Below are 20,370 nucleotides of genomic sequence, written 5' to 3' on the forward strand. Positions count from 1 at the left end.
TGATTAGAGTTGTTGCCACATAAAGCTAGCATAATTCGGTAAAAATGTAACTATAGATTAGGTTAGCTGATGTAGGAATAAGTCTAACCATCTGTAAATACAAAGACTCAAATTTTATTTATTTATTTTCGATGTATTATTTTTCAAGCAACACCAAAGTGTGCCCGGATCCAGACTTCCAATCCCATTGATCAGGTTCATATATACATAGCCTTCAGATGAATTGTTTTTTCCTTTTAATTAAGAGTTCAGTTTATTTTTCATTAATTTTTTCTGTTAAATTCTCTTTCTGTAGGTTAAAACGCTACCGTTTAATCGGTACTCATGGCTGACTGCGCACAATTCCTTTGCAATGCTTGGGACAAAGTCGCTGATAACTGGCTCTAATATTATCTTCGGGACAAACCAGATGGATGGCATTACAGCACAGCTTAATGTATGCATTAATTGCTCTCCCCCCCCTCTTCACTTGCAACCAAAGTCGTAATGCTATAGAGAGTTATTTTATTTCCTAGGTGTGAACTTTCTTGTCTCGTAATAATATATATAAGTTGCAGGTACTGTCCAGTTAAAACATAACATGTGTTACGATAAAATTCGTCATAAATAAAAACTTATAACGTAGTTTTAGTTAGACTTGTTGGTTGTGCAAAGTGGCATGAAAAGTCCAAACACCCCAAGCTTTTCTTGAGTGAGAAACAAGGTTATAGAATTAAGGGGATACTAATTCTCAAAATCTTGTTAGCATGGGCAAATAACTAATTCTCCATACCATACCGGTTGGACTTTAGCAGATGTTTGTGGTTAATTAGAACATGTCTTTTCCTCACGATTTGATCTCTATCCTAATGAAAATTGATTTTGTAGACTAATGTAGAAGTAAACATCTCTCATGCAGAGTGGTGCTTGAGGGTTAATGCTCGACATCTATGAATTCAACAACGTCACCTGGTTATGTCACGGCCCGTGTAGCAACGGAACAGGTTTTGTAAGTGTTCAAAGCGCCTTCTAAACCTACATTTGAAACAAGATTATGAATGCGACAACTAATTAAGTGTTGTTATTTGTACCGTCTCACTTGACAGCAATCGGCGATTAATGCTCCGGGCGAGATCCAAACATTTCTTAAACAAGATCCTTGGGAAATCATCACCATCATCATAGAAGACCCCGTTGAAACGCCAATGTTATTGGCTAGGCTGTTTAATATCAGTGGCCTAAAAGAATTCTGGTTTCCAGTAACTCAGATGCCGAAAAATGGTGGACATTGAACTTGAAGAACAGAAAAGGAGGCTTCTGAAGGAATTGCCTACCAGTGGAACTACATGGTAGCAAACCAATGTAAGTCCTTCTTACCATCCTTTTACAAAATTGATGGATCGTATGTACCTAGAGTCATCAAAATTTGTTCTAAATTGTAGTCATCAAGTGTGTGACATGACAATATCTTTTTTGTTAATCATAAATGCATTATGACATGAAGTCATGAATATGAATTGTGTGTTCATCAGCCGTTGATGCATTTTAAGACTCAATTGCATTAACAGTCAAGTCGAGAGTGTGTACCTAGACAATTATCCATTAATCCGATTTAGTAATTGAAGTATAGGTCAGCTATATGGGCTTGGCTGCAGATTTCAATACCTGTAAACTAGCCCATGATCATTCCGAACCCACTCAACGACCCAGACAAAGAAAATGCAAGTCCTATATAAGTTGTGGAGAGAAAATGTAATCATGTTACCTAAAACATGTAGTTTATTTGGTTATAATTTGAACCCCAGTGCATGAAATTTAATGGAGATTGGAATTTGCAGATGGGGATAGTGGGATGAAAGCTGGGTCTTGCTCAAACCGTGTTGAATCATTGGACTTGCAGAACACAACCAAGTCATTAGTGTTGAACTTCTTTTCAAGCAATCCAAACCTCCTTAAAGCTTGCAAAGATACTTCAGCTCCCTTGCTTGACATGCTCAAAACCTGCCATGTAGCTGCTGGCAATCGATGGCCTAATTTCATTGCTGTTGATTTTTACTCGGTAATTACTTACTACCACATCCACTTCAAATAAATAAATAAATAAAAGATTGCATCATGTAATTATTTACTAAAATATAATTGGCTATGAATTTTGCAGACAAGTGAGGGTGGTGGCGCCCCAGAAGCTGTGGATTTTGCTAACGGTCAATCGGTTTGTGGGTGTAATGATATCACCCTTTGCAAGGTCGGTATTGACTACTTTAATTTTAACCCTCCATTTACCAGCAATCCCACTCCCCAAACACTTTACATACATATATATATATATATATATATACATACTTATTCCAAAAAATTAGATTGTTATATTTCAATAAGATTATTTTTTTATTTAAACCCTAAATGTTATATTAGCTTTTAGTTTTGACCTAGGTATTGTAAATACCGCCTTTGTTAAAAGAAATATAATTCTTTTAAAATTATATTAGCTTTTATCGTGCGGACGCCATGTATTTTCTACTATTTTTCCCTTATTTTCTCTTTGTTCGCACAATAATAACGTGCAGACGTCCGAATGAGAGAATAACTGCATATATATATAAATCTAAACTTGTAGTGGTGAGTCGTCCAGTTGAGAAATATTATATGAGCAAAGCAGTCAGCTCCTAGCGCCTTTGGCATCTTTGGTTAGGGGCCAAGAAATAAAAGTATATGGGGGTAACTGCAGCTAATTAGTCTCTGGTCGGGACTAAATTAATATGCATGAATCAAGGACACTTTGCATGCGTCTAAATAATTTAACATACGAATCCCTTCTGTGCAGGGCTCAAGAAACCTTAATTCCTTTATTTTAGGGGGGATTTAAGGTTGATTATACATTAACAATTTAATCAAGCTTGGCTCAATGTCCTTCTGTTCAAGCACTCTGATCGAAAACAAATATGTTGGCTTAGTTCAGTTAATCAAGCACTAAGAAATACATGGAATATATATGATTCGTAGGTCGGTGTGGAGGGAATTCTGTTTTCGAAATGTGTCATCATATGACTTGTCATAAAAAAAGCAACAATTTTTTTCCTTCATATTATATAGCATTAAGCTCATTTGCTTGCAAATTAATAAACAAATTACGAAATATTCTCGAGCGATTAGATGCAAAGGGCATACATGCTGTCTTGATTAATTTGCCTAATATACACCTATTGCAATTCTATTAGGCAAATCAATAAAACTTGTGGAATATTGAACATACACATTGTTTTAGCCAACTGACTTAATCCACGTTTGTCTACATAACTAATACACGTATTGCAATCATGTTGGGCTAATCAGTAAAATGATCATACACCTATTTATCCTTGTGGACTTTTTGCAAGGTAAAAGTTCCTTTTTTTTCTTGCACAAAGAAAAATAATTCTCATCTACTCAATGCAATCCAACACCTATGACAACAATGGGCTATCCACTATCCAATTAGAGACAAGTTTCCAACTATCAATCATGCACAAAAGTAAAATAAAAAAATAAAAAGCCTTCTAGAAATCGCACATAATAAAGTCATGTCCAATTAACCCAAGTTTTAAATTAATTGTGAGGGATTAACACCTGAGTGTTGATGGCATATCGTGCATGCAATTTCTCCCTCCGTGGATGGAGCATAGATTTTCCACCCACCTAATTATATGCGCAGCAACATTTATTTTATAATATAAGATACGAAAATTGGATTGGTAACAGTTGCCAAGTTTGAAAGCACACAATTTTAATATTTATATATGCTTGAATACAGTGAGGCCATTTCTCAGTTTGACTGCTTGCATCATAATCCACATGATCAAAACATTATCCATATTCTACCCTTCATAAATCTACTCATTTGGTCCGCGCGTGCTGCCATGAAGAGCTTGTTTTTTTATTTTTTATTTTTTATTTTTTTTTAAACACAAATATAGAGAGAGAGAGATAAACATTGTTTGACTATTTGAAACTAAAATAAAACATTACGTTTATAGAATTATCAGCTAATGTGGTCATTATTCAATGAAATGACATATCCTCTCCTTTAAACCACTTGACTATGTTATGGATCGTTAAGTATAGACTGGTGACATGTTCCTGTCATTTTAATCAAGTATCATAATTAATATATGTTAAGAGCAACATATTCAATTACGTATCACAATTTGAGATTACTAGTCTGCAAGTAATGTCATTTTCTACTTAACTAAATCCCTGTTGACACATCCTCGTGAAAACTCCTAATGACTGTACAAATTAGGGAAAAAAACAGTTATGGGTTTGCGGTATTGGTTCTTAAAAGTAGTGTGGAAGGAAAACTTGTGTTTGCCAATAACCGAAAAGGATATAACTTTTTTTTTTTTTTTTTTCACTTTTTGAACAAAAACAAAAGAAAATAAACCTCCCTCGTGGCATCCAATCACCCATTTCTCAATGAGTTGAAATTTGAATGTTCACACTTAGGTGTCTTGTAGCTTCGGGCGAAAACAAAAGGGCCACGAATTGAGAACCCTATGTACACATACAAAAATGTTGTCGAAAATAGACGTTACATAGATGGACCACATCAGCATCACAATCAAAGATGACACGTGGTGCAACAATGGACCACCCACGTGGAAAGTGGATTGAATTATTTGATTGATAGGATAATAGGACCACAAAGCTGACAAGAACCCTAGGTCTAATCACAAACCCAACTAAGCTTACACTAAAAATTTAGAATCGAATCATTTTTAGGGGTTGGAAACAAGCTGCTTAATCTATAATTAATGTGTGGATTATGAACAACTCATCCACTATCGAGACATGTAGGCCTCTCGGACGCATCCCCTTAGAAATTAGTAAACTAATCTCACTAAAAGTTGGGCTTCTTAATGAATTTTTATTATTGTAAAGAAAGATTTGATTAGTTGGTTCCCTACTTTAATTATTGGATTAAATTAGTTGGGGGAATGGTTGCTCCCATAACATAAACAAGATCTGTTGACCATTAGGATAATAGAGAATCAAAAACCAAAGCAATTGCATGAAAGCAATATGCTGGAATCCTTTTTTATGCTAATGGAAAAGGTTGATTCGATTCACACTTAGTTATGGGGGAGAATGGATCGTCACGGAAAAAGTTTGGCTCGTTAAAACTGAGGAGGCTCCTTTTCAATGCAACTGAAATTTTGATACTTGTCAATTTTACTAAACTCTTATTTTATCTTGATTTTTTTTTTTTACTTCTTTATTTTGGAATTTGACAAGTGTCAAAAATCCCATTTGCTTTAAAGAGGAAGCTCTTTCTTAGTTAGAATTTGACTAAATTTCAAATATAAATTATAAAATAAATAAATTGACAATTAATATAACATATATATTTAATTAATTAACAAAATGATACTTATGCATGTAGAAATAATATAGTTTTTAGGTGTCTACTCTCGCTTGCGGTTGAGCATGTAAGGCTACTCAGTTAGACCGACAACTGAGCTCGTATGAGTAGAGAAACACGCTTAATCTCCAACGACATTGCCCTGTTTTTTGTACTAGTTATGTTTCCTATCAATAATTCTCTCAAAAAAATAATATATAGAGCAAAAAAAAAAAAAATCAATTAATGAGTTAATACGACGTTAACCACATAAATTGAGTACCTTGTTTGATTGTAAACTTTACTTTATGAGGATTGAAGATATATGTTGTCTAACAGTCTATATCATTAGGAGAGCTTTATGGTAGGATTTTTTACTTTATAGGATATAAAATTGGGATAATAGAAATATTGCACCTAAAAGATGAATATCTTTGGTTCTGATGTGACAATGAAGTCAAATTAGTATAAGCTATAGTAATCTAACAATAATAATATGCTTCTTTACGTGATCCTCCACTTAAACAGAACAATGATATATAGGAACAAGGGTGGTTAGTGGGTTAAATCTCTTTTTAATAAAGAAAACAAATTAAAATAAAGTATGATTTCTGGCTCTTCTTTTTTCAGATTTTCGACTAAATAAAGTTAGAATTTAAAACATAGGTTGACGATCTTATATGCATTCATTCACAATAACAAAGAATAAAAGCAAGCACTATCTTTTTATTTTCCACTTTATATTTTGACAATAAGGAATTTTTAAGATCTGGTTTATTGAAGGGTCTACAGTAATGTAATGGATTGATCACCCACATTATCTCTCAAATGCAATAATTAGGTGCTCTTAAGCATAGTTTAGTGATAACCTAACCTACTTACTTAGAGCTAACTTGAAAGTCAAGGTGCTATCGGGGTTTAAACATGTGATCTATAGTTTGCATGTCAAAACTCTTTTTCACTAGCCCTAGATATCATTTTAGTTTTTTGGCTGTCTCATGTCACTGAAAAGTTTTGTTCATGCCCGCTGTACTGCTGTTAGGATGACTTCCTTTATAGTATTTTTCCTTTGTACTCTCCATTTGATCTAATAAACTTATATCACTTTTTTATCCAAAATAAAATCCTCTCTATAGATCAACCCTACAAGAAATTCTTCTAAACGACACCTCTCAAAATTATGAAAAAGATGATCAATTGTGTAAAATGTTGAGAATCTCTATTTTGTCAGCTTTTATGCCATTGTTTGCCCCTTTCTCTTTTATGTTAAAACTTGCTTCCAAACTCCTCAATTGATTTGTATATTTCCTCTTGATTATTGATCATGTAACTTGTTTATCGTTTGCAATAATAATATAATACCATATTTTTTTGTTCTAAAAATAAAATAAAATATCAAATGTATCCACATACCGACATACTTATAAAATAATTTCGAATATATCTCAAAAATGTGAATTAAATTACAAGGAATGTTAATCTCACGTTTTCACACCTACACGTGTGAAGGCGGAAGCCATGGGACAAAGTTATTACAAGGTGGGGCTCGCAAAACCGTACATGGACCCTGGTGTCAAAGCATGCGGTCAAAAGAATAAAAGAGCCTCTCATCTCATCTTAGCTGGCAGCACGTGCCAGCGAGGTAAAAGTGCACGTGCACAGAGAGAGAGAGAGAGGGAGAGAGAGGGAGAGAGAGAGAAGTTTAATTTAATTAAATTGAGGCACCGAAAATAGTAAAAATATCGGTGGACCGGCGAGCAGGGTGTGCCGGGTTGACCAGGGACAAGAGGGTCACACCAACTCACCAATGTGGGCTCATATGGCTCGTGGGGCGCACTGTAGAAACCACCCGTGTGTGTTTGGCGTGGCCACCGCTAAATGACACCGTTTGGTGTTCATCTCTGACTCTAACTTGGTCAGTGCTGCTGAATCTTTATCTCAGTTTTATCAGGCAAGTAAAAGGTTCACACTCTGAACCACTGGTAGTACTTTTTTTTTTTTTTTTTTGTCCAGGTACTTGTTATTTTGCACGAGTTTGCCGAACATGTTTTACTTGAATTTTTGATGCTGTTGCGGTATCCTAAGAAAAGGAAGACCTCTTTTGAAACTACAAAAGAAGGTAAAAATTGGAATATTGCAGAGTAGGGATGTGGGTGAGTATTATCCATATGTCGGCTTCCTTTTAAATTTATAATAATTAGATAGGAATTAATTTGGGTCGGTAATTTTTTGACCGAATCATTACTGATATGGTTAGTTCAGTTAAGCTCTAAACTAAATCAAGTCAAATTGTGTCTCTTTGAACTCTTAACTAATATGGTTAGTTAACCTAAATCCTAAACCTAGAAAACTGACTCAAGAAATCCAATGAACATTGAAGAAACCCTAGATGCCTTTTGTCTCTTCTTATGTTAAAACGAGAGAGCGACTCTCGATTTATATGACATAATCCAAAGGATGTCGAGAAAAAAATAAAGAAAATCAAAGATCAATTGCATAAAATCCCCTACAAATTCAATAATTGATTTTCTTAAGTTGACCCACAAATTCCAAATTTTTCTAGAATCATTATTACGTGTGGAAGCCAAAGTTCAAGATATGAACTTTGTAGACCGTGACAGATTTGGGATTTGATAAATTTTTTTTCCAGCCATTCACCTTTGAGTATAAAAAACGAGATTCTTTTTTAAATTTATTTTTCACATTGGGTGGCAAATGAATAGCGTGCAGCAGTAGATCCAAATTCCAGCACTGTGAGGAGGAATTATAGCCAATTATGTTAAGGTAGAGGTGGGGCCCAGTTAATCAACATCGTTTCTCTTATGGAAACCCACCAGTCCAGCAACCTACCCTGTTGATGTTATCCACACGACGAAATTTTTGTGGAGAGTGAGAGACACCCTGGACCCGCAAATTCCTCTTCCTTTCTCTCTCATCTCTCTAATCTGTTCATCTTTGACCTTTGACTGCCCCCACTGCCACACTATTCAAACCTAATTATAGTTTGATCCACCACCTATTTTCTGCTTCTGCCCTTTTCTTTTTGCCTTATCTCTATTCATCACCATGCAAATCCATATATTTTGTTTCTTGCAAAACTATGTAAGTTTCACTTCACTTGTGCCCTTCCCTTCTTTGTGTTGCAATGTGAGCTTCACCGCTCTTTTTCTGGGTAATAGATAAGGAAAATTCCTATCACCTACTCTTTCGTAAGGCAGGTAAAACTATGTAAGTTTCACTTCACTTATACCTAAAGCGGCTTGTATTTAAGAGCCTATAGATGGGTTGTTTCATTTCTTTAGCATGAATTTTAAATTCAACTAAATATTCAAAAGCTTTTAACATGCCACTCAATTCGTTATTAAATCGGCTTTTATTATGTTGGATTTTTCCAACAAAGTCTTTCAATTTTATGGTTCACACAAGTATTCAATGATGAAACTATATTCACATTATTTGTCTTCAATTTCTTGGTCAATTATGAGGTAATTTAAACTCCTTTAAAAAAGTTTTAACAGTTAGTTAGGAGTTGAGCAAAAATGTACAAAGAACATAGAAAATAAAAAAGGAAATAACAACTTATAAAAGTGGCTCAATAATCTTGTACAAGCAAAAAATCCTCTTGTAACTAGGAGATTCATGGTACAATTAAAAATCAGCAAATTTTGGTTCGATTCAACAATTTTTATTAGAAAATGTAAATATAGTCAAATCTATAAACACGAACGTCTTGCTGTGAAAATATGTTAGGCATAAAATTACTATTAAATTACTTGACACATGAAAAATCAACTTCAATTACTTGATATACATGCACCGCAACCCTAGACTTTATATAATCTAATATTTATATTGGATGGGATGGATGGTGAAGTTTTGTGTAAGAGGAAGGGCATGAATGCAAAGACCACTACCCACCCATAATGAGTGAATGATGCTCATTACCCAATCAATCTCCTAAAACAATGACAGCCGCACGTTAAACAAATCCATGATGTAAACAGGAGTAAGATTTTAGATTGGGGTTGGAGGGCTGGCTAATAAGAGAAAGAGGAATGGGTCCCACCCCAGTCCAGTCTAGTCCAATCGCACCATCTCAATTTTGACCCAACCTTAACCTAACCAGGGTCAGGCTGGGTGGGTCAGCTTTCCCTAATACACCACACGTGTGGCCAATTTGGAGTCAGATGTAGGCACAGAGAGAGAAAAAGAGAGAGAGAGAGAGAGAGAGAGATAGAGAGCCCCTTCTAGCCCTGCTGGGTATGTTTCTCTGTTCCACTTGGTCCAATATAAAAGCCCCTAGCAAGCAAAGCGTAACTAAGCCAAACCCAAAAATCAGAATTTGCAGAGCCCTCAGATTTAGTAACAAACACAGACACAGAAAGAGAGAGAGAGAGAGACAAATATAGAGATAGAGAGAGAGAGGGAAAAATGCCTGGGAGTTTAGAGCCGTTGGATTTGGGGGTGCAGATACCATACCACTTCAGGTGCCCCATATCGCTAGAGCTCATGCGCGACCCCGTTACGGTCAGCACCGGGCAGACCTACGACCGCCCCAGCATCGAGTCGTGGGTCGCCACGGGCAACACCACCTGCCCCGTCACGCGGGCCCCGCTCTCCGACTTCACTCTCATCCCCAACCACACCCTACGCCGCCTTATCCAGGATTGGTGCGTCGCAAACCGCTCTTTCGGCGTCGAGCGCATTCCCACTCCCAAACAGCCAGCTGACCCGACCCACATCCGCCATCTCCTCACCCAATCGGCGTCCAATTCCAACCCGTACCCGACCAGGCTCTCCGCCCTTCGCCGCCTACGTGGCCTCGCCCGCGACCTCGACAAGAACCGCTCCACCATCTCCTCCCAGAACTCCCGCGAAATCCTCGTTCAGCTCGTGTTCGCCGATACCGGCTCGGAATCTTCCGAGTTGACTCACGAGGCGCTCGCGCTTCTCGTTCTGTTCCCGCTCCCAGAGTCCGACTGCGCAGCGGTGGCGTCGAACCCGGACCGGGTAGCGTACCTGGCCCAGCTTGTTCAGCACTCGTCGATGGAGGTCCGAGTCAACTCGGCCGCGTTGATCGAGAACGTCCTGGCCGGGTCGCGGACGGCGGAGCTACGAGCTGAGATTAGCAATGTCGACGAAATCCACCAAGGCGTCGTTTCGATTCTCCGCAACCCAATCGCGTATCCCCGCGCGCTCAAAATCGGAATCAAGGCGCTCTTCGCCTTGTGCCTGGTGAAGCAGACCCGAAACAAGGCCGTATCGGCCGGCGCGCCTGAAACGCTCATCAACACCTTGGCCGACTTCGAGAAATGCGACTCGGAGCGCGCGCTGGCGACGATCGAGCTGCTCTGCAGAGTCCCAGACGGTTGCACGGCGTTTGCTGCTCACGCGCTGACGGTGCCGCTGCTGGTGAAGACGATACTGAAGATCTCGGACCGGGCGACGGAGTACGCTGCCGGAGCTCTGCTGTCGCTGTGCTCGGCGTCGGAGAAGAGCCAAAACGACGCCGTGGCGGCGGGAGTGTTGACGCAGCTGTTGCTGCTGGTGCAGAGTGATTGTACGGACCGGGCCAAGCGGAAGGCCCAGCTGCTGCTGAAGCTTCTTCGGGATTCGTGGCCCGAGGATTCAGTTGGGAATTCTGATGATTTTGTTTGCAGCGAGCTCGTGGTACCATTTTGAATTTCCACTTTTTTGTTTTCTTCTTCATTAATTTTCTTAATCTCAATTTTTCAGATTGTCATTAGAGAAAAAAAAAAAGAAAAAAAAAAGGGAAGTGAAAAAAAAAGAGAGATGAAAATTGGGATTGTAGATTATTGGTATATAAAGAAATTGTAATTTTTGTGTATTTTTGTATGTAAGGATTTTTGCTTAGATGATTAAACGAAGTTGCAAAAGCACACAGAAAAGTTTAGATATGTTCTTGTATGTGAATCTTTTAATTAATTAAATTTTTTCATCAGAAAAGAAAAACGAATGTACTACCATACGGAAAAGGAAATCAAACTCGAAAATAAGGGATACAAGGGATTGGATGACTGAGACGGTTGTGAATGGCATGTCAAGACTCCAATAAGACTGCGTGACGGAGACACTTAATGTAATATAAAAATTGAATTTGTAAACAAATGTTGGGATTAAAAATCAAATCAGAAACAAGAGCGGCAGAGAATCCTTGTATGAATAATATGAATTTGGTGACTGCCATTCGTCACCCTGTTTCTCAATTGACTGATTTGAACAATTTGGTGACACATCTAATCATGCATAATGGTTGTTTGTTTTGACAAGCTTTGACTGGGCTTCTTTGTTTGTGGAATTTTAATTGGTTAGGCTTACCCTTTGGGGTTTCAAATTGTTGGAAATCAATAACACATGCATTTAAGCCCATAAAAGCCCAATTAACAAATCAAATAGATGTTAGGTTAAGTTTCTGTTTGGTTTGACTCTAGATTTCCAAAGATGGCTACTGCCCCACGCGTGCATGCTAAAGGTGTACAGCAAAATTTTGGCAAGTTAACAATGTCGGGTCCTAATAACTCTTTTCAAAAGTTAGACTGTCTGACAACATAAGAAATTTATTTTTGTTAGACCGTAAAAGTTGGTTATAGACGTGTAATTTAAATTAACAATTTAACCAGTGATATAAGTATTTATTTGATAAGATAAGTATGGTAGGAGAACATTCTTGATTTATCATATATGTGGCTTAAAAGTAGAGAAGATGATGTTCACATGTTTGTGGGAATAAAAGCATGGAATCACATGGCTTGGTTCTTATTCTTTGTGCTTGTGATGGCTACTAGTGCTCACATGCCAACCCAACTTTGTTTGCTACTCTTTTAGTCACAACTACAGATGGGAATTCAATTTGTCCACCCAACACTATGATACTTCAGCATTTGGGTCCCAAACTATAAAGTCTCTGTCTTCTAACTTTGTCAATATATAGGGGCATTCTTACCCCATTGCTTTATTCTCTCTCTCTCTCTCTCTCTCTCTCTCTCTCTCTCTCTCCCTTTGTTTTTTATAAAGGGTAAATTTAGTTTGGAGTTGTTGAGAAATATTGATCCACGATATCTTGGGTGGTCGCCAGTGAGGACATAATAAGATGAATATGATTTGAAGGTACTTGACTCAATGAGATAATGACATGCTTAGTCAAACGGTATTATTTTTACAAATCATTTCTTTCTTTCTTTCTTGATCTTGCTCAGTGTGGGATTTGGACTACACTGCTTAAAGCAAACATGCATGGACTTCAACAACTCTTCCTTTTCACGCGTGAAGGAGAACAAAACTTACAATAAGTTTATAATGCATTGGTCTACAGCTCTCTTCTTTTATCAGCTAGAGAAACTTGTGTAGAACAATCATCATTGTTGGAAAGATTCGACCAATAAAATATGGAGGGGAAAGTAAGCATGAAATAGCTAGGTTTCATTCCAACTTCTACCTACTTGTAAGTTGTACAAAAATGAAACTCATTTGGTTTCACTCTAACAGGTACATTTATTCTCATGGTTAGGTCTTAGTTGCATGAACTTAAGTTTACTCCAATTCTATCGGGATCCATCAAGTCGAGCATGCTTTCTACATCAATGTAGAGAGTGTAGAGAGCATGCTCGCCTAGTTAGCAAGTTGTTGAGTCTCGATATGATTTAATGTCTCATGCTTTTAAATTTTCAGGATGTGAATCAAATTGATAAAATTGAAAGCATAAAGTGACCAAATGTGGTTTCGGGTGAAACACACAATGACCAAAAATGTGTTCTATATTCTACAAAGAACAAAGTTTTTGGCCGATTCTTAATTTCACTCAACTGGTTCAAATACTAGGCCCAAAAGAACTGGTCCAAGGCAATTTCAGTCACCTAGTAGAGATTTTGCTCCATGATCTTTAACTGCGGCCCATTCACTGATTGGGCGCAGTTTGGGCAATCTGGATCTAGTAACTTTTACTTGCATAAAGATTTGATATTTTCTTTCTCCCTTGTAATGAACTAATAATAACTCAATAGTTATTTATTTTCTATTCTTACTTGATTCACCCTCTAACCCAATTCTCTGTTGGCTTCTAAAGTATGCTAAGAGTTTTGTATAAATCTCTTCACCTAATAATTTTAGGATTGTTGTAAAAGTTTGAAGGTGGAGTCCACAGCTTTGGTATCACATGCATGGAGGAAGTTTCCTTGCATCTTCCAGGAACTTTCCCTTCCCTGTATTTGCCAAAACCTTAGCCTATAAATAGGCATATCACTTGCAATGGGAAGATACACCAACGGAGAAAAGAAGAAAAGAAACCGAGAGAGAGAGAGAGAGAGAGAGAGAGAGAGAGAGAGAGAGAGAGAGAGAGAGAGAGAGAGAGAGGTTTCTTGGTTATAAGATCAAAGGGAAGTTGAAGTTTCTTTTACTCATGTTCATTCAAAATATGAACTAGAAGTTCATATCATTTTAAGAGTTTTAAGTAAAGCCTTTGAAAAGCTGAACTTTTAGAAAGTGGGAGGAAATGAAGTTGAATCATAGTTACTCCAATCAGACTTTACAAAGGCAATATATGAAGTTGAAATGAGAGTTTGTTGTCTGTTATCTCATCAATTTTCTTCCCTGATGCTTACCTTCATTGTGATCAAAATCAAGATTTTTTGTATATTTCTTTCTTTTTATAACTCTCTGTTTCCAGAGGATTTTGTGTCTTTAGAACTTTCATATGAAGAACAAATCCTTGTTTGAACTTTGGATTTTTTTTTTTTTTTTTGACATAGGAAATTGAATTATGGTTTTTACTCTTGCAAGATATAACTAGATCATCAATCGTTCCATTATATTTGTTGAGCAAACATGATTTTGAAGAATCTTTGAGTAAAGTTTTTCATACCGAAGAATGTAAACAATACTTGTATTATTTCACACTTGTACTCCTTTTAATATTTTGGTATTTTGCTTCTAGTAGGTAAAAGGTTATGTACATCATCTTCGGTGGTGACCAAATGAATAGATAAGACTGTTCCAGAAGAATGGCTTGCATTATGTACAAAAGACCGTCTTAGAAGAACGGCTTGAATCATCCTGATATGTATTCATTTTGTATCATTTAAATGAATTATTAAATACAATGCAAATCTTGAAGATTGCAAGTTGAATACATTGATAATACAATGCATAGATTAAAATCCTAGAAGAGTGACTCAAGGGTATGACAGTATTAATGTAATGCAAGCCTAATAAGTAAGAAATTGTATGAATTAAGGTTCCTGAAGGACAAAACTTATGACACTGTGTCAATGGAAATTATTTCGATGTCCAACTAAAACTTATGACACGTGGAGCCAAGTCCACATCGAAGTCAATCATTTAAGCCGAACACGTGAACATCACGTATTAAGTAAGGAGTACGGGTAAACATTCAAGCTTAACATATGAACACCACATATTGGGTAAGGGTAAAGGCTCAATTCAGGATCAGTCAATCAACCCGCTCTGATACCATGTTAAATTTCAGAGAAACGGGCCATTGGCCCATTACTAGCAACATTGATATTGTCTCCAATTTAACCACCTACAAAGCCCAGTAAGTATGAGATTTTATCACAAAAGACCTCTCGGTGATATTAGTAGTAGAACAATTTATTATATCTTATTTTTTATTTAGTCAAGTTTCTGATACTGGACTTATATTCTTCAACACCCACAACTTTGGTATCATATGCATGGAGGAAGTTTCCTTGCATCTTCCAGGAACTTTCCCTTCCCTGTATTTGCTAAAACCTTAGGCATATCACTTGCAATGGGAAGATACACCAAGGCAGAGTTAATTTGCAAGTTAATATTCCCCTATTATTTTAGGTTTATTTAGAACAAGAATGAATATTCAATATGGTATCAAAGCCACTAAATGCAAGTCACCTTAATAGAGACGCATAAAAATCCTTGAGTACTCAAAGAAGAGACCATTTGTTCATGTGTATAACCACCAAAAAATAGCGATCTCGATCTTAGTAGGGATGCTAAGTTTCTCCCTTACACCTAAATTCGGCAATAAGTACCTCACAAATGAGGAGGTATAGAGATAGAAAATCAACTAGGGAGATGGAGATGAAGATTGCTTTGTCTCCGAACCAGGTTGGGTATAAGGGTAGGGGTTGAGGTACTCGCCCCATTCCCCATGCCCCTCCCCATCCTCTCATTTCTCACATATAAGGGTGGGGTGTTTCATAATATATTATACATTTCCAAAATATTATTTTTGAGTGATTTTGTCTTACTTTTACTTTGAATATAATTTATGCAATACATTTATACAGTATATTCAATATAGCGTTACATGAATTATTGAGCGAAGTATCTAAAAGGGCAAATGAAGTATCGCCAACTAATAGTAACTTGCTCAATATTCACTACTCATACATTTCCAATTATATTTGTTAAAAAAGATCCTCACCATGCATATTCATACAAAGGAGAAAAGGGCAATTGCAAATACAACTGACATGTATGCATACATTGCTATCAAGATCCGAACAGTTGTACTATACGATCAGAGAAAACTTAAAGAATCCGACGAATCTGAGAGAAGCTGTTCCTGATGCTCTCTTAAGAGAGCATCAATATTATCTCTGCTGCAGCTTGCTTGAATATTTCATCTGCAGGAAATGTCTCCAGAAACTGATCGGGAGCTCCTCTTGCCTGCTAAAATAAACACTACTGTTAGGTATAACTGAAAACATATTATAACTTTGCGATGAAACTTTAAGTATACTAAGCATTACAAATCGACTTGCTAGAAAATATATTTTCTAAACAAACTCAACAGTTCAAATATTGAATAAAATTCCATGGACAAAAACTGCTTTTCACCAGAATGCTTGAAACCTAGGAGGAGGTTAAAAGTTGAACTCTCGCTTTGAGTGTGTAGGTAAATGCTCTATCAATAGACCTATGAAACCCTCATAGTGCAATTATGGTTTCATTATGTTTTCGAAGTGTATAGTTAGCAAGAGCAACTTATTGGTTCCAACCCTAATTTAGGAGCAATTCTTCGGTGTGATAGTCGTACCATATCTATATTTAATGCTATACCTAGGTCCATGACATATATATCAACCATGTTGTCTATCCATATTTTAGCCCATGAATTAGTAATGCAGAAGTGCGATGAGTACACCGTCGTGTTTCTCCTAATTTAGAAGAAAACTTGCATATCCCGGTGGTATATACACTTACTAAATCTTTCTCATGACTTGTCACGTGATGAGAGAGTCATGTGAGGAGAGAGGCATAGTCCGCCAGATGTATATCTATCACGGCTACATGCAACACCATGGGATATTATGTAGTCAGTCACTAAAAACACTTAGCTGGAACAAAGTCATGCAACATTTTCCAGCTAGTGCTTTAATTAAATTTCTAAAAAATGTAGGTTCTGCATATTGACTCTAGAGTAACACAAAAGCTGCATCATAATGAGATAGAATTGAACAAAAACTTAAACTTACATGTGCTTGAATCATGTACATGCTGCGATTGCAGTCGGAGGAAACATGAGCCGACATCACACCAAGTTTATACTTCTCCAAGACGAAGCATATGGCGGAAAGGAGGCCAGCCTTCTTTGGACAGCACACACTAATTTGCGCTTCATCGCCGCAGATGTTCAGAACGACATTGGGTGTAGTCCATGTTTGAAAGTTCACAGGACCACAATGCGATGTTAAGAGTGAATTCGAAGGGTTGATTGTAGCCGCAGACCCATGATTAGCTAAGAATTCCTCTCTCGAGCCAAAGGCAACATTTTGCGGGGTGAGAATTGATGGATCGAAATTGATGGTTGTGGCACCTTGGAGCCTCTCTAGCTTTTGTTTTTGTAGCTTCTGGAGAGTCTGCTGTAGGGTTTTGATGTAGTTCACTGCCTCATCTACGATTGTGGATTTGTCAGCCTATAAGAACATTATAAATAATTAGAGATCTATGGTTGTTCAAATCTATTGAAATAATAAGAGAATTGGTGCATCTATAGTATTCATCACATTGTTTCACTTCAATTCATACATGTCCAAACATTTAATTAATTAATTAGAATTGCATATTTAAGAACCTTCCTTTCTTTTGTCATTTGGTTAGATCTTGGCATCTAAAGTTTTGAGCCATTGCTGAGAAACCCTTTCTGGAGAAAACCATTTTCTTCTTTGGAAGTTATTTCAACCGGATAGTTGAAAGAATTAATTTTTTTTTTCAGACCCATAAAATCAGTAGTTAAAACATGTGCGATTCTCCTCAAAAGCTATGACATAAAGGAGAGAAAGGGAGAAATAAAAGAGTGAGAAAAGAAATTCGACCAACAAAAAAAATGAATGAGAAAAGAAAGGAAGCTTTTCTCATTAACTGCCCATTATATGCAAAAAGGCTACCCATAGCTTTGATAGGGAAACGCAAATAGAAAGGCTCTCTTTTTCATAAAGACCAAAAGTTTCACTGCTTGATATCCTTTCTAAACACTTAAGAGAGAGAGAGAGAGAGAGAGAGAGAGAGAGAGAGAGAGAGGTGCAAAATGAAATTAGACTCATTAATAACCTTTAAACTGTAAATGGTTATGGTTATTACCTTAGGAGGAAGCTGAGGAAGCAAAGCATGAAGATTAGCAAACATGTTCCTCATCTTCTTCCTCCTTTCTCTCTCTGTCCAAATATGCATCTCATGGTCATCTGACTCACCACCACCACCACCATCACATGCACCAGTTGTACCTTTTCCTCTGTCAGCAGGACTAGTACTTCCTTTGATTATCCCATTCTTCCCCACACCTCCTCCTCCCCTCCGCTTCTTACCGGGTGCAGGCGGTACCTGATTATGACCTTCTGTACTAATTCCCATCACAGCTGTCTCCTCCTTGGTCCCCAAATTTTTATCTTCATCACCAGCACCACCTGAGTTGTCAGAATTAATTGACAAATTAGCCCACGACTGGTTTTCCCACAAAAAACCTTCTGAGAATCCTCCTGTTTCCCCTTCAGACATAGCTTCACACACAGAGATATAGAGAGATAGAGAGAGATTGAGAGAGAGGTATGAGAAACTATGGAAGAGGGAGAGGGGGTGAGGAAGCGTTTAAAAAGGTGGCAAAGGAATAGGGGGTGTGTGTGTGTAAGAAAGAGAGCTGTTTTGGCTGGCAAGGAAGAGCCCAAAATACAATCATAAGGCCATGCCGTTACTATGCTTCAAAACAAAAAACGGATAGCTTTAGCTATGTGTTTTCAAGGGACCCACACAAGGGTACTTGCCAGACCCCACCTGCCCCAAAACCACCTGATACACAAAACCAAATTACCTTTCACTCTCAAATTTCTACAATTCCATTTCCTGGTTTGGAAAAGACACGTTCATCTCCCATCAAAACCTTTTCATATTAATGTTCTTTTAGAGTTCTTCAACAATATTGAGTTGGTATTGATATGGGTCTCTGAAACCACTTACCATTTTGCTTACATGCATACAGTTATGAATGCGCCGTTACAATTCTGCACTAGATATGGAGAAATAAGATGTGAATTTTTTGCACTTAATTACCTTAAAAGAAAATCATAAAAATAACGGTTTTACTACATCACCAATGTGGTTTACGTAGGAACCATTAACAGTAACTACGTGTCGTTTCGACGCAATACAAGCCAATGTATCTGACATTGTCTCATACTCTTAACTACGTATCGTTTCATTATTGTAGCCTCCCAACAACACCACTAGTGACCCCCTTGTACACTGCTTGGCCTAGCAAATGACCTCATGCTGGTGATTAAGTTCAAGATTGTAATATGCCCAAACAAATTTCAGAAGCCAAGTTTAAGCAACTCAACCACCTTACAAATTACATCAAATTTTCTGTTTTCCTTGTCAGAAAGCGCGTACTTGCCCTACCTAAATTTATTTGGTGGTTCTCAAGGCAAAACGCACACATAATGTAATTTTTTTAAGGGTTCTTGATGTTGCTCAAAAGAGTATACTTCCATAATTAATTGGAAAATATGCAAGCGTTACAGATGAATGTAATGATTGACTGCCAGATACCCCTTTTATTACCATTAAATCAGTCAATAACATTGAAAATGGTAAGAGTTTAATTAAATTTCCATGAGAAATATATATATGCAGTTTCTATTAATAATTAACAAGGGGTCAATTGAGGCAACTTCTTCATGTATGCATATCTAACCAAATAAGGTAAACCAATCTAGGCTGATTCAAAACAATCCAATCCAAGATGTATTTTTGGACTTTAGATAAAGATACAAGGTAAGAAACCCTAGACCCTAATGTAATATACAAGTTATAAGAAACCTAATTCACAAGAACCCTAGGAGCCAGAAGTATGAACTTTTCTCAGTTCTCATGGTGTGTACAGCATTCATTTCAGTGACAATGACCAACAAAGAAAAAAACCTGTATTTTTCTGAAAGAAAAAAGAAAAAGAAAAAATGAAAGAAATAGTGCTCAGTTTGCTTAGGAAAACACGCAGAGAATGTCGTTTAGTGGCTTTTGGAATTTATAGGGCTTTAAAAACTCTAAAACTGAAAGACAATTGTGTTACTCACGCAACACGTAAACAGCTAGAGTTGCATGCAGGCAAGAGCCAGTGCATATGGTAGCTTCTTGATAATGATGATGCTGATAAAGTTAAAGGATAAAAGTTGGACCCGTAATCATATTCATATTAACCAGTAAAAAGAAGGTTACTGACTCAATGGCCTAGCTGGCTGGCTGATATATATGGCCGTTATTCAGAAATTTAAACAATATTTAAAATTTATCCCTCTTCACTCTTCACATTTCACAAACAGGCATAAGAGCGGCAAAGAATCCACTAGTGCTCCTCCTAAGAAAGGTCTTTCTAGTTCTAGTATTTGTGTAGTGTGTGTGAGTATATAATATCGCTTTTTTCAATATAAAAAAGGTCCAAAAAAAAAAAGCATGAGAGCAAAGAAGCAGAGCCCATAAATATGTATATATTAAGCTTAATTTTT

The 20,370-nt window shown here is 37.1% G+C and overlaps 2 protein-coding genes and 1 pseudogene across 2 annotated transcripts; 2 read left to right on the forward strand and 1 right to left on the reverse strand.

The window, feature by feature from the left end:
• Positions 1-87: 87 nt before the first annotated feature.
• Positions 88-2,558, forward strand: LOC117638503 (annotated as a pseudogene).
• Positions 2,559-9,584: 7,026 nt separating this feature from the next.
• Positions 9,585-11,274, forward strand: LOC117638186 (U-box domain-containing protein 26-like). Its single transcript, XM_034373316.1, has one exon. It carries the CDS (start codon positions 9,788-9,790, stop codon positions 11,036-11,038), a length of 1,251 nt encoding a protein of 416 aa, XP_034229207.1. The 5' UTR covers positions 9,585-9,787; the 3' UTR covers positions 11,039-11,274.
• Positions 11,275-15,949: 4,675 nt separating this feature from the next.
• LOC117638504 (transcription factor bHLH95-like) lies at positions 15,950-18,370 on the reverse strand. Its single transcript, XM_034373619.1, has 3 exons — positions 17,957-18,370; positions 16,852-17,292; positions 15,950-16,042 (listed from the first exon to the last, which is right to left on the reverse strand). The coding sequence occupies exons 1-3, from the start codon at positions 18,368-18,370 to the stop codon at positions 15,950-15,952; spliced, it is 948 nt and encodes a 315-aa protein (XP_034229510.1).
• Between the last annotated feature and the right edge of the window lie 2,000 nt (positions 18,371-20,370).

Source organism: Prunus dulcis, chromosome 8, assembly GCF_902201215.1.
Source record: "Prunus dulcis chromosome 8, ALMONDv2, whole genome shotgun sequence".
Classification (NCBI taxonomy): Eukaryota; Viridiplantae; Streptophyta; class Magnoliopsida; order Rosales; family Rosaceae; genus Prunus; species Prunus dulcis.